Source organism: Anas platyrhynchos, chromosome 30 (genome assembly GCF_047663525.1).
Source record: "Anas platyrhynchos isolate ZD024472 breed Pekin duck chromosome 30, IASCAAS_PekinDuck_T2T, whole genome shotgun sequence".
Taxonomy (NCBI): domain Eukaryota; kingdom Metazoa; phylum Chordata; class Aves; order Anseriformes; family Anatidae; genus Anas; species Anas platyrhynchos.
Window position 1 is genome coordinate 2,141,818 of NC_092616.1, and position 13,102 is coordinate 2,154,919.

Here is a 13,102-nt window from a genome sequence, read left to right on the forward strand (position 1 = left end):
AGCATTACCATTCTCAACACTCTTGACTGCCAAACAGCATTTGTGGTTTAATTTGTTCCAACTGCATCTGTGACACTCAGAGGAGTCTTTTGAGGGTAGAAAACCCTGGCATTTTTCCTACATTCTAGGTGAGATTTTGTGAATGTCCTGTGAGGATTTTGTGAAGTGCAGTGAGGATAACCAGTCTGTCCATCTACCCTGGTCTCAGCCAGACTCCTTTAGGGCTCAGTCGAGTTGCCCACAGTGAACTGCTCAATGATTGTGGCCTCCAGAATGTCTGGGAAGATGATTCACCTTTTTCCTTCCCTCCAGACTGCATTGCCCCAAGCCCCAGAGTTTAGAAGGGGGTTTGGGCACCTTTCCTCTAAGGACAGATCTGCGTGGTGGGACCAAGAGGGTCAGAGCTTGAGCTGCTGCTGAAAGCCAGATCTGCAGGGAGCCATAAAGCAACAACAGCAACACTAGGTGTAGGAACAGAGAGAAATAGCACAGGGCTTCTGCCAGGGGAGGCAAGGCCAGGGAGGGACTGAAAAGAACTCAGGAGACTCTGCTCTGCTGGAGGTTCTGCTGCTGATGTTATGAGTCGCGTTCTCAATCCTGTGACCTAGAGGGCAGAGAGGTGCCAGACTACTCTGTTAGCACTGTCCTACCATTCCCTGCCCATGGCTCTGCTGCCTGCAGCTGTCCCTGCCTGCAGCTGGGTCTCTGTCCCCACGCCTCCAGCCTGCAGCTCACAGCCCCCATCCCACCCGCTGGGTGCTCAGCTCTGCCCTGCAGGCACCTTCTGGCAGCAGGGCTCTGCCCAGGGGCAGCTCGCTGGGGACATGTCCTAGAGCCCAGGTCACGCAGACCCTGCTGACACTGCGTGAGTGGTGGTGGAGCATTCTAGGGGTTGAGAGGCAGGAAAGGGACTTGCTGTGGTCCTTGTAATGCTGCTTGTGAAGTCTTAGATGTAAAAGCCCCTATCCTGAAACAGCAGACTTTATTTCTCTTCTCACTGAGGCAAAGAAGAGAAAAACGTAAGCAGAGAGTCTGGAAAGCTAAGAGTGAACAGGAATTCTCACCTTTATCCCTGCTCTTTCAAAGTCCCCGTGGATACATCCTGCCTGCACTGTGGAGCTGTGAGCAGGCTGCCCCAGGTAGCAGCCTCCCACCAGCAGCAGGACCCTGCCCTGCCAGGGGGGGCTCCTTCCACCCGCAGCTTCTCCCCGCAGCGCCCTGGGCAGCTCCCCGGGCAGGCTGAGTGCTGAGCCTGGCAGGCCGCAGAGGCCCTGGCCCGGCACACAGCCCCTGGGGCACAGCAGGGACCCTGCTCTGCACCACAGCCCTGGACACCCCTGCCTGCACCCCCGGCTTCTCCTGCCTCCACGAACTGCGGCTGCATTGCCCTCCAGACAGACACTTACCGGGTGCAGGGCTGGGAAGTCTTCTCCTGCAGGGAGCTCTGGGTATGCTGCCACTTCTGCCTGCCTTTAAGCACTGTGTCTCTGCAGGCAGTGCCCCCAGGCCTGCTGCGCTGTGCAGAGGAGCTGCTCCTGGGCAGAGCTGTCTCTCTGCAGCGCTGCCCGCTTGCCAGGAGCTCCCCTTGGGCCCAGGAGCCCGGCCCAGCTCAGCAGCAGAGGCCCAGCCCAAGGCCTCCCTTGCTCTGCCCCCCACCAGGCTCCCTGCACATGGCCCTGGGGCTCCAGGGCTCACAGCTCCTAGAAGGCAGCAGGGTCTCTCCTGGGGAACACACTTGCAAGCAGACAAAGCAAACACTGACTGGCCCTCTCTAAACACTGTGCTGACTGATTTCTGCAGCAGGAATTGCCCTACCTGGGTGCAGGGCTAAGGGACGTGCCAAAGTTCCTCTCTGTTGTTCAACTTATTTATCAGTGAAGTGGATGATGTAACAGAGTGTACCTTCAGCAGCTTTGCTGATGACACAAAGCTGGGAGGAGAGGCTGATACCCCAGAGGGCTGTGCTGGCATTCAGAGGGACCCTGACAGGCTGGAGAGACAGGTTGAGAGAAACCCCATGAAGTTCAATAAGGGGAAGTGCAGGGTCCTGTCTCCTTACTAGGGAGGAAAACCCCCAGCACAAATACAGGCTGGGAATGACCTGCTGGAGAGCAGTTTTGCAGAGAAGGACCTGGGATTCCTGGGGGACATCAGGCTGATCACAAGTCAACAGTGTGCCCTTGTGGCCAAGAAGGCCAACGGGATCCTTGGGTGCATTCGGAAGAGTGTTGCCAGGAGGCTAAGGGAGTTGATCCTCCCCCTCTACTCAGCCTGTACTAGTGCTTGGGGTTATTCCTCGCTAGGAAGGAGACACCACCTTTTCTTTGTGGTGTCAAATGCATGAGAATCCTGACAGGGTCAGAAAAGTGGCCATTTAGTTGGAGAATAACTAATAGGGCTGAATTCTCCTGAAACGCTGCTTGTTGCTTGACAGAGTGGCACACTGCCATAGTCATGGTGACAGCCTGGCAGCTTTGTGCCTGCGTATTACTGTGAGATCAGCCATGGGATGTAGGCTTTCTTCCTTGTCTCTTCCGTTGAGAGATGGGTTTTGCCTCTCAGCAGAAGCTATTGCTGCCACATGTCACCTGGGCAAGCTCTGTGAGTGGCATGCAGCCTTGGGGCCCAAACCTGTGCAAAGACTTGGTTCTCTTGCTTTCCAATATTCACTGGCATTCATTCCAAGCCAAGCAACCCAAGGCCTTCACCAGAGCTGGTCATCAGGGAAAAGCACTTCCAGGACTCCTTGCAACAGGCTGCAATAATTCTGCTATAGCTTATGTCAATCGTGAGTCCCTGGAGTGCTTTGGACTCTTCTAGAGGTGACTTTGGAGTATGGGAATGCTCTATACAAACACAAAAGAGCTTTGATATTTTAGCTTGTGCTCAGTGACTTCTGTCCTAGAGCGTGGCAGGTTATTGAATGAAAGCCTGGAATATCTGGAGTGCATCCTTGTCCTAGAGCCACTCACACACTGGCTGACACTGACTGGGTTACTGAATATACAGTCTGGTGGGGGACTTCAGCTTCCCGGATGTCTTCTGGAAAGACAATACAGCCATGCTGCCAAGGCACCACACATGGCAGTGCACATTCAGGGCTGGGAGGAACTCCCCTCATTATAATCCCAATGGCACCCTCAGGGTCCCTTCCTGCCATGGCCCTCCTTCCTTTGCAGCCTTCTCCAGCCCATGGCCCCTGCCCTGACCCAGCCACGTCCCATGGGGTCCTCTGCAGACAGCCCAGCTCCAGGTCGGCAGGGCTCTGGGCCAGGACAGAGGCCGACAGAGGTGGCTGTTCACCCAACACAGACCTCGAGCACGGCTCTTCCATCTCCCTGATCTCTGCCCACCTCCCTGCCCTCATCCCAGCCCAGTGCCAGTGGTCCTCAGGGTAGTGCCCACCACAGGCTGCTGCAGGACTCTGGGCACTGCCACCACAGCCCCAGCCCCTCTGAAGGGCACAGCAGCTCCTGGGGTACAGAGGGCTCAGCCCCACAGATGGGGACTTCCATGGCACAAGCATACAGAGGTCAGTGTCCCCTGCTGTGTCTCCTTCTCTCTTCTGCAGAAGATCCCCTTGAAGCCTGCAGCCCCTCAGTGCCATCCCTGACAGCACTTGACATCCACGACATCACTTTCCTAATGGCAGAAATGGTCTCCCCTTGTGCTCCTGGTTCCTTGTGCAGTAGATGAGGGGGTTCACTGCTGGGAGCATCACTGAGTACAGGACAGCCATCACCAGGTCCAAGGATGGGGATGAGATGGGAGGGCACTTCAGGTAGGCAAAAAAGGTACTCCTGAGAAACAGGAAGACCACAGCCAGGTGAGGGAGGCACGTGGAGAAGGCTTTGCGCCATCCCTGCTTAGCGGGCATCCTCAGCACAGCAATGAAAATCTGCATATAGCTAATGGACTCTCCTGGCAGCTTCACATTTATGTCCTGGAGGATGTCTTCTGCTGTGTCCCATGTGGGACAGTCATGCCTATGTACCTCAGTGACCATCTCTGCTGCCATTAGACACCAACAGGTTGCTCCTAAATCCTATGCTTGGTCTCTCCCAAATCCATGCAGCAACATAGGGAGCAACTGCACAGCCCTGATTTTGGCACAAGCTCTGAAAGAAGAGTGAAGCATTCAGACTGCACTACGAAGATGCTGTTTTATTAAGCAGATACTAAAACCGTCAGTGCTGTCCTACTGTGAGACATGTTTAAAGAGCCTCCAGAGTAAACAGAGCGGTATCATTACTCATTACAGACATCTGCAAATGTTTCTCTAAGAACATAAATGGTAATGACATTAAAGATAACAATGAAAATATACATATGAAACAAGGATGAGGCCTTCATGGGGATAGGAAAGTCACTTGTGTCGAAAGAAGGGGAATTTATCACCACACAGAAACATCCATGAAATCATTTGTCTAATGGCACCCTTGAGCTCCTGGTTCCTCATGCTGTAGATGAGGGGGTTCAGTGCTGGAGGCATCACCGAGTACAGAACTGCCACCAGTAGGTCAGAGGATGGGGAGGAAATGCTCAGGGGCTTCAGGTAGGCAAAAATGGCTGTGCTGAGAAAAAGAGAGACCACAGCCAGGTGAGGGAGGCATGTGGAAAAGGCTTTATGCCGTCCCTCCTCGGGAGGCACCCTCAGCACAGCTCTGAAGATCTGTACATAGGAAAAGACAATGAAAGCAAAGCATCCAGATGTCAAACAAGCATTAAACAGAAGCACCCAAACTTCCCTGAGATAGGAGTCTGTACATGAGAGCTTGAGGATCTGGGGAATTTCACAGAAGAACTGTTTCACAGCATTGCCTTGGCAGAGGGGTAGAGAAAATGTACTGGCAGTGTGCATCAGAGCATAGAGAACCCCACTGCCCCAGGCAGCTGCTGCCGTCTGGGCACAAGCTCTCCTGCCCAGGAGGGTCCCATAGTGCAGGGGCTTGCAGATGGCAACGTAGCGATCATACGCCATGGTGGTGAGAATTGAAAACTCTGCTGATATGAAGAAAACAAACAGAAAGACCTGTGCAACACATCCTGCATAGGAAATGGCCCTGGTGTCCCAGTGGGAATTGGCCATGGCTTTGGGCAGAGTGGTGGAGATGCAGCCCAGGTCGAGGAGGGCGAGGTTGAGGAGGAAGAAGTACATGGGGGTGTGGAGGCGGTGGTCACAGGCTATGGCGGTGAGGATGAGGCCGTTGCCCAGGAGGGCAGCCAGGTAGATGCCCAGGAAGAGTGCGAAGTGCAGGAGCTGCAACTCCCGCGTGTCTGCAAATGGCAGGAGGAGGAACTCTGTGATGGAGCTGCTGTTGGATGTTTGCTGCCTGTTGGGTATAGGGATCTGTACAGGTAGTAAAAGATAATGAAAAGTTAGAACAGTCTTCTCTGAGTGAAACCTATACCGTTCCTTGTAGACCCTCCCCCTGCCATACTTACAGGCTTTTCCTTTCTCTCCTGGAATCTTTCAGTTAGCTCCATGACATGATCTTCAGTTTTAAAGTTCACTGCACCATGAGGAGCAGGGAACTCTGCTCCTGGGCTCTTGAGGAAATCAGTCCTGACTCAGTGCAGTCAGTACACGGGAGCACGGCAGCTGGGCAAAGTTTTATATTCAGATTTTGTCAGATGAAATCCTTTCTCACACAGAAGGGCATGTCAGCATCTGCATTCCTGTGCTACAGAATGTAGTTGACAGAAAGGAGTTTTAGGGGCAATTTTTTCTACATATCCTCTTCCGCCTCTTTGTGCCCAAGCAGCGTTCTCTACAGTCAGAAATTCTGAGGATTTCTGCTGCACTCACAGTGAATGGTTGTGAGACCTGAGAGGCAAAGAGATTCCCTTTAGCTCAGAGCAGGCTGAGGTGGGCTGGCTGGGCTTGTTCCCAACGGCCATGATCTTGCAGCTTTTGGAGATGGAGGATAATCACATTTCTCTTACCCTGAAAAGAAGCCAGACACTGCTAAGAGAGGAGGAATGCTATCTCACTGCCAATCCCTCAACGCCCAGCCCTTTTCAAGGTACCTGAACAATATCTCAGCACCATACCTCTTGCCAAGGACACCTAACGTTCATTTCTACAGCCCAATAGCATGTCCTTGCATTTAGCATCTCCTCTACTACGTATGCCTTCCAGATATTAGAAACATACTATGGGAAAGATTTCTATCCTCAGGGCAGCTCACAGCTCAAAAGACCAAGAGGGCAGCAACTTTTTTGTTTAAGTGGAAGAGGAAGCTAGGGGTATGTTCAGAGGAAGGGGTCTTCACTGAATGAAAAAACCATGGACTTTTCTGATGAATTAGCCCTCTGATCTCCCTTCCTCTCATTCCTTGATCATATTCCCGCTGACAGAAAGTTTTATTCTGGGAGCTGTTTCCTTGACTCAGGTCTTATTCCTGTTTAAGCTCACAGCCTCAACTCAATCTCTGTGTAGTAGTAATCTTTGCCCTTCAGCAACCTCCTGTATGCAGGGGACTGGCTAGTGGCCTGTGCATGTTTACAGGTGGAAAAGGACCTGTAAAAATGCCCGGATGGGTGCAGCAAAGATGATGCTGTTGCTTTTGATAGGAAGAGGAGAGTCTGAAGGCAGCTTCGGGACAGCTTACAAACCTACTGATCATCAGTACCACAGTTCAGGAGTCTCAGCCATGAGCTCATATTTGGCAGCTCCTTTCCCATTTCTCCATGCTATCCGTCTCCATCCAGAAGAGTAGGACACTGGCAAGAGGACAGAATATTCCTAATTGGACTTTAAACATGAAAAACTTGCCTGCAAAATGCCACTGGGTGCTGTGTAGCTGTGAGCAGGCTGCCCTGGGCAGCAGCTTCCCACCAGCAGCAGGACCCTGCCCTGCCAGGGGGGCTCCTTCCACCCGCAGCTTCTCCCCGCAGCGCCCTGGGCAGCTCCCCGGGCAGGCTGAGTGCTGAGCCTGGCAGGCGGCAGAGGCCCTGCCCCGGCACACAGCCCCTGGGGCACAGCAGGGACCCTGCTCTGCACCACAGCCCTGGCCTCCCCTTTCAGCAACCTGGTTGCAGAGCCTGCTGCCAGCCTCTGACAAGAGAGCACTCAGGGCCCGACCTTTCTGCATTTTCCTTCTGCCACAGACTTACCCTGTAATGTGCTGCAAGCATTGATTCCCCATCGAGCTTTCAGTATCCCCTCAATTCACGCAGCCCATAACCTCTATCTCCCTTCTCTCCCCTCCCCGTGCCAGCTGCAGGCACTGCCCCCAGGCCTGCTGCGCTGTGCAGAGGAGCTGCTCCTGGGCAGAGCTGTCTCTCTGCAGCGCTGCCCGCTTGCCAGGAGCTCCCCTTGGGCCCAGGAGCCCGGCCCAGCTCAGCAGCAGAGGCCCAGCCCAAGGCCTCCCTTGCTCTGCCCCCCACCAGGCTCCCTGCACATGGCCCTGGGGCTGCAGGGGAACCTGCTGGCAAACAGCCTGAAGGAATCCCTGGGCTTCCCTCCCTCCCCTGGGCACACACATTTCTCACCAGCAGTGTCGTTTCTCCTATTGGAAATAAGTGTGCAGAAGGAGAGAATCACCTCTCCATGTCCTATTATTAGGCAGGACACCAAGAAATGGATGGGAGGGAGAGAGCTGAGGTCCTCTATCCCTTCAGAAGGAAGCCATTCAGATGAGCATTTTCATGCCCAGGCTCTTGGCACAAGGTCTGGGACAAGTCTGAGTGCCCTTGTGCCACAGCTGAGGTGCTGCAGCCCAGATGTGCCCCAATGCCCTCAGCCTGGGGCACAGGCAGGAGGAGCTGGATCCCCGCCTGCTGTCACAGGGCTGGGACATTGATGGAAGAGCTGCTGAGGTGTGGGGGGACAGGTCCCCCAGCTTGGGGTGCTGTGCTGGATGGGGGCAGATTCTTCAGAAGAGACAGGCGGGGATGATCAACAGGGGGTTGCCCTCCATGTGAAGGATCTGTCTGGATGCATGGAGCTCGTCTATGGGATGGGCAGCAGAGTGGGGGAGCCCTTGTGGGTGAGGGTCAGAGCAGAGCCAGTCAGGGTGACCTTGTGGTCAGAGGTAGATGCCTGCAGTCAGGCTGAAGAAGCAGACAGTCTTGTGGAAGCCACTGGACTAAGATGAATTCAATGACACCATGTCGCCCTGGGGGCTTTTAATCAATCGGACGGTCACAGGAAAGGGACACTGCTGGGTGCAAACATTCCCGAGGTTTCTATGGGTTCTTGGAGACAGCTTCCGTACACAGCTGCCAGATGAGCCGACTAAGGTGATGTTCACCAGCATCAGGGACTTGCAAACAGGAAAACCCGTGTCCTGACACTCCTTTTGCAAAATGCACGTCATAGTCCAGATGCTTTTCAGCACAGGGAAAGAGATGAGGTTTTGGGGCCCAGCCCTACATCCAGCACTGCACAGGCCCACTCACTCATACACCCTGGAAGGCCTGCAGCCCCTCTGTGCCATCCCTGGGGATTTTCAGGGAGCTCCTCCTGCCCCATGGCCAGGGCAGCCAGGCCCAAGCTGCTGCAGTCAGAAAGGCTTGCTGGTCCCATTACTTCCTCATCAGCTGAGATGGAATCTCAGACAAAGAAGAGGCTGTAGTTTGCTTAAATATGCTGAGAGCATGGGGACTGCTTCAGCCGAGAGGCAAAACCCCTCTCATTTATACGCAGGAACATGGTGGAGGCTCCTAGGTCAGTCACAGAAAGGTGTGACATATGTTGGAGAAATAATCCACTAAACACACAAAAATCCACTACTGAGGGGCAGGCACCTGGAGAGTATTGGCAGATTGACTTTAGCGATCTGCCTAGAAAAGGGGGGCTGAAGTATTTGTTATTCCTAGTGGACTCGTCTGCAGGCTGGCCTCAGGCCTTTACGTGTCGTACCAGGAAGGCGAGAGAAGTAGTACAAGCTGTGGTAAAAGAAAGAATTCCGAGATTTGGGGCACCTTTGGGAACGCCATCGGACAGAGGTCCACAATTGATAGCCAAGGGAGTTACTGAAAGAAGCAGACTATTAGGTATTGGTTGGGATCCGCATAGCCCTTACAGACAGACCCCAGTCTAGTGGCAGAGTGGACAGAATGAATCATACTCTCAAGACTCAGGCAAAGCGTGTCAAGAAACTTCAGTGATCTGAAGACAGCTTTTACCCTGTCTTTTGCAAAAGGCCCAGCCCCAGCACAAGCCTCAAACCCCACCTTCCTGGAAGGGCTCCCAAGAGCACAGGCGTGTTGGTGCAGGAACACAGCAGTGACCTCTCCAGCACTCCACTTCCTTTATTCCGTGGCCTTTGTCAGAATTTGGAGATGTTCCTGGTGGATGGGCCAGGAACCGCTAGGAATGAACTGGGCAGAAGGGAGGTGAGAATTTCTCAGGACAAGAAGGGAAATCTCTCATAATTCTTGCGAGCTGTCCTGTCTCCTTGCTGCTGAACTAATAAGACTTTAAATGACACGGGCTGATGTCACAGGGGGGATGCCCTGCATCACCAGGATATCGTCACTGGAGCAGCGGCAGTGCCGGCACTTCCTTGCAAGGCCTGGTCCCTGCTGAGCACTGCTTGGTTGCTCCCCACCACTGTCCTTGTGTGGCCAGGAGTGGGGTCAGCAGGCAGCAAGCTTGCACTGGGCGACCCTCACTGACGGGCGGAGGAGCAGGGGCACCTTGCAGAGGAGCTGTGGTTGAAGAGCCAGGGCGGGCATCCCTTGTCCTGAGCTGAGGGCCAGCAGCAAGTGAGATGGAGGGCTGCTGGAGGGTGACCATTGCCTCTGATATGGTTTCCCTGTTCCCAGTGCTCCTACACCTCTCCCCCAAGGGTAAGGGTGTCAGGAGTCCCTTCCTACAGGGTGGCCCAGAGGCTGTCAGCTGTACAAAGCTGCAAGTCCTGGGCTGGGGGGGTATTGGTGGTGCTGGACAGAGCTGGTGGCTGCTGCAAGAGACCTGCTGAGAGTCCCGCTGGGCTCAGGGGACAATGTGGCAGCCAGGACTCCTGGGTTCTGATGTTAGGACTGTCCTGCAGCTCCCACAGGCCTCTCAGGACTGTTCCAGAAATACCTGAGTTGGAAATCAAGACTTCCTCTTCTACTGCTCTCCTTCAGGGGAACCTCTCTCCTTTCCCTGCTGTGCAGCCAGCCTGGTAGAGCATGTCCTGGATGCTGAGTTGCCGTCTCTGGGAGGGCAAGTCCCTGATGATGAACCCTTCCCATATCGGTACTGCGGTGGTTTTACCCGGCTATGCAGGTGAACTCCATGGCAAGTGCTCTTAAACTTCTCCACCTACAAGGAAAAGGGGGAGAAAATATGATGAAAAGAGCTCAAGGCTTGAGGTAGAACACGAGGTCACCCACCAAATATCCTCATGGGTACCAATTATCATCACAGGCAAGACAGACTTAGCATAGGCAGATTAATATATTTTATTACCTATCACTGGTGCACTACAACCTTGAGGAACTAGAAGCAAACAAAAAACACCATTCCCCTCATCCAGCCTCCTGTAACTCCTTGTCCTGGGTGGAACAGGATAATTGGGAATTGCAGTCAGTCCATGACATTGTTTCCACTGCTCCTTGATGGTCAATCTCTGCCCTCTCTGGGTCCCTCCTGTGGGATGCCCTCCTTCCCAAATGAATCCTGAGTGGGGCCATAAAGGGCTCAGATAATGACAGATATGACTGGATCATGTTAAAATAAAGTTGTTATAAGCAATAGATCAGCTTCATAGTTGCTGACCACAATGTTCATTTTTTGTTGGTGTAGTAGTTGTGTTTGGTCTCAGAACTGTGTTGGGTAGCACATTACATATTGTGTGTGTTCCCTGTTGTGCTGTTTATCCTTTGTGGGAGCTGGTTTATGGTTATTAGTTTACTCCACGGCCTAACACTGCCTTATGTTGTGATAAAATTACTGGTCATGAGACAAATCTGGTAGTTGTACTCAGCATTGCTGTCACCTCCATGCTCGAGGAAGGTTCTCTCAGAAACTATTTATAATTAACAGTCTTTACTTTTCTCCTCGGGGAGCCAATCTATGGAAATGATGGGGGGGGGGGGGAAGGGGGGGACACTTCTCCCCACAGCTAGTTATAATAGCTCTTCAAAACTTTGAATCCTTGGGATGTTCAAATCAGCCTGTACATATTGTTATGTGTCCTGAAGGTGTTTCAGGTTTTGTTTAAGGTTAGAGTAAACTATTTCAGAATGCCACACAATGATCTGCCCTGAGGCGGGATAATTATGAGGGGCAGGGTGTGTGGGAGGATATGGGCAGGCACCTAGAACTGTGGGCACCTCCAATGCTTTCTAACTTCACCCCTGAAGAAGTGCAGATTCCAAATAAATAAATAAATAAGTAAGTAAATAAATAAATAAATAAAAAGGCAGAGTGCTTGAAAAAGGAGTGTCATCACCCTTGCGATTCCAAAGAGAGAGAAATCACTGCAATGTGCTAGGGTTTGGCCTATGCTTACTGAGTTGCAATCTACACAACTCCAATCCCTGCGCCTGGGCCAGAGAAACAACCTGTGCCTCTATCACTCATACATGCATATGAGAAGAAACAGGAGAGACAAAATCAGCTTGCTTAGCTAGGAAATAAGCTCCTGCTCATACGGGGAAGGACGAAGAAGAAAACGAGGCAGGCTACTCCCAAGTAGAGCCATCACAGGAAAAGGTGGATGAAGACAGAGATAACATAAAAGGAGCAGTAAGCTCCTGAGCACCATACCTTGGGGAGCTGTGAGATGTGTGATTAGATTTCAGCCATTATCTAGGCCAGCACATTGTCACCTGGCTGCTCTGATACGTGGATAACAGGGCCGGTAGCCTGGAATTAGAGGGCAGGGAAAGCAAGCAGCTGGGATCCCTCCCCAGGGAAGGGGGCATTGACAAAGCAATTGGAAAGGGGGCACAAATCCTCCCTCTCTTGAGGTAACTCCTGTCAGGTGTAAAGGAAAAGTATCCCTTCAAGGAAGATGTTGTATGTCACCCAGGCAAATGGACCACCAGGGAGAGAGGCAGCCCATATCTGATGCAATTGGCCATGCTGGAGGTGATTTATGGTGATTTATGCACATTCAACAGTTTTCTACCTTGCCCGGTCACTCACAGGATCCTTCAGTTGTGGGGTTGCTGAGGGTCGACGTGCCAGTAGCTACCCAAATGGTGCACCAGTGGCAATATGGCACCACCCAAGATTCCCTGATTCCCATATATATGCTGATTCGTCAACTGCAGAGCCAAGGACTGATCAGCAAAATTTGTTCACCTTTAATAATCCCATAGGGTCAGTGCAAACATGTAATGGAGATCTGAGACTAAGGGTGGAGTATTGTGTCTAGAATGAAGTCACACCAAATTAATAGATCATCTATAGTCTTCTCTCCTTATAGTCTTAGCTCTAAGAGCATTTAAATGATCTCTTACAGCACCTGAATGCTGCTGTCTGATCCCTTCCTGGGATGATAAGGAGCCAGTACCTCCAGGCCAGAACACTCTCCCTGTACCCTTGGATGCAGGCCCCTAGGTCCCATGGACTGTTAAGGGTGTAGTTTGCAAAATAACCACGGATTTTATCCCCACCCACTACCTGTTGTACACCTGAAGAGTCCTGCCTCAAGGCACAAAGGGCAGGGAGACCTTGCTGGTGAGAGCTGAGGCCCTGTGGAGATGTCCGAGACACAACAGCCATTACAGCCAAGGGTCACAGAGAAGAGAAAGGAAAAAAGAGAACATTTAAAAGAGAACAGAATAAGTTTAGCTCTGCCTGTGACATATGACTCCTTTTTCTCTTCTGACAGCCTCTGCAGGCTGCCCTGCACATAAGGAGTAGGGACAGGCTCAGTTGTCCTACATGTGGCATCTTCTGCCATTTCAGCTGGCCTGAGGAATGTCCCATCAGACCAAAGGATCAACCTCAAATTTCAGCAGGTATTTCCATCCGAACAGCTCCTGCCTGTCCTCCATCTCCACTAAGGAGCTATTGTGGCTCAGTAATTCGCATTAAAGTGCCTATGTTGTGGATACCTGAACTGAGGCCTGAGGAATCCCAGCTCCTGTGGGTCTGTGGCAGGCATGGCAGGGAGCTGAGATCCCTTTCCAGCCCCAGGAATAAAAACAG

At 52.4% G+C, this 13,102-nt stretch overlaps 1 protein-coding gene across 1 annotated transcript; it reads right to left on the minus strand.

Annotated features, from left to right (window-relative positions):
* Positions 1–4,366: 4,366 nt before the first annotated feature.
* LOC119715183 (olfactory receptor 14C36-like) lies at positions 4,367–5,487 on the minus strand. Its single transcript, XM_038171764.1, has 2 exons — positions 5,446–5,487; positions 4,367–5,350 (listed from the first exon to the last, which is right to left on the minus strand). Exons 1-2 carry the CDS (start codon positions 5,485–5,487, stop codon positions 4,367–4,369), a joined length of 1,026 nt encoding a protein of 341 aa, XP_038027692.1.
* Between the last annotated feature and the right edge of the window lie 7,615 nt (positions 5,488–13,102).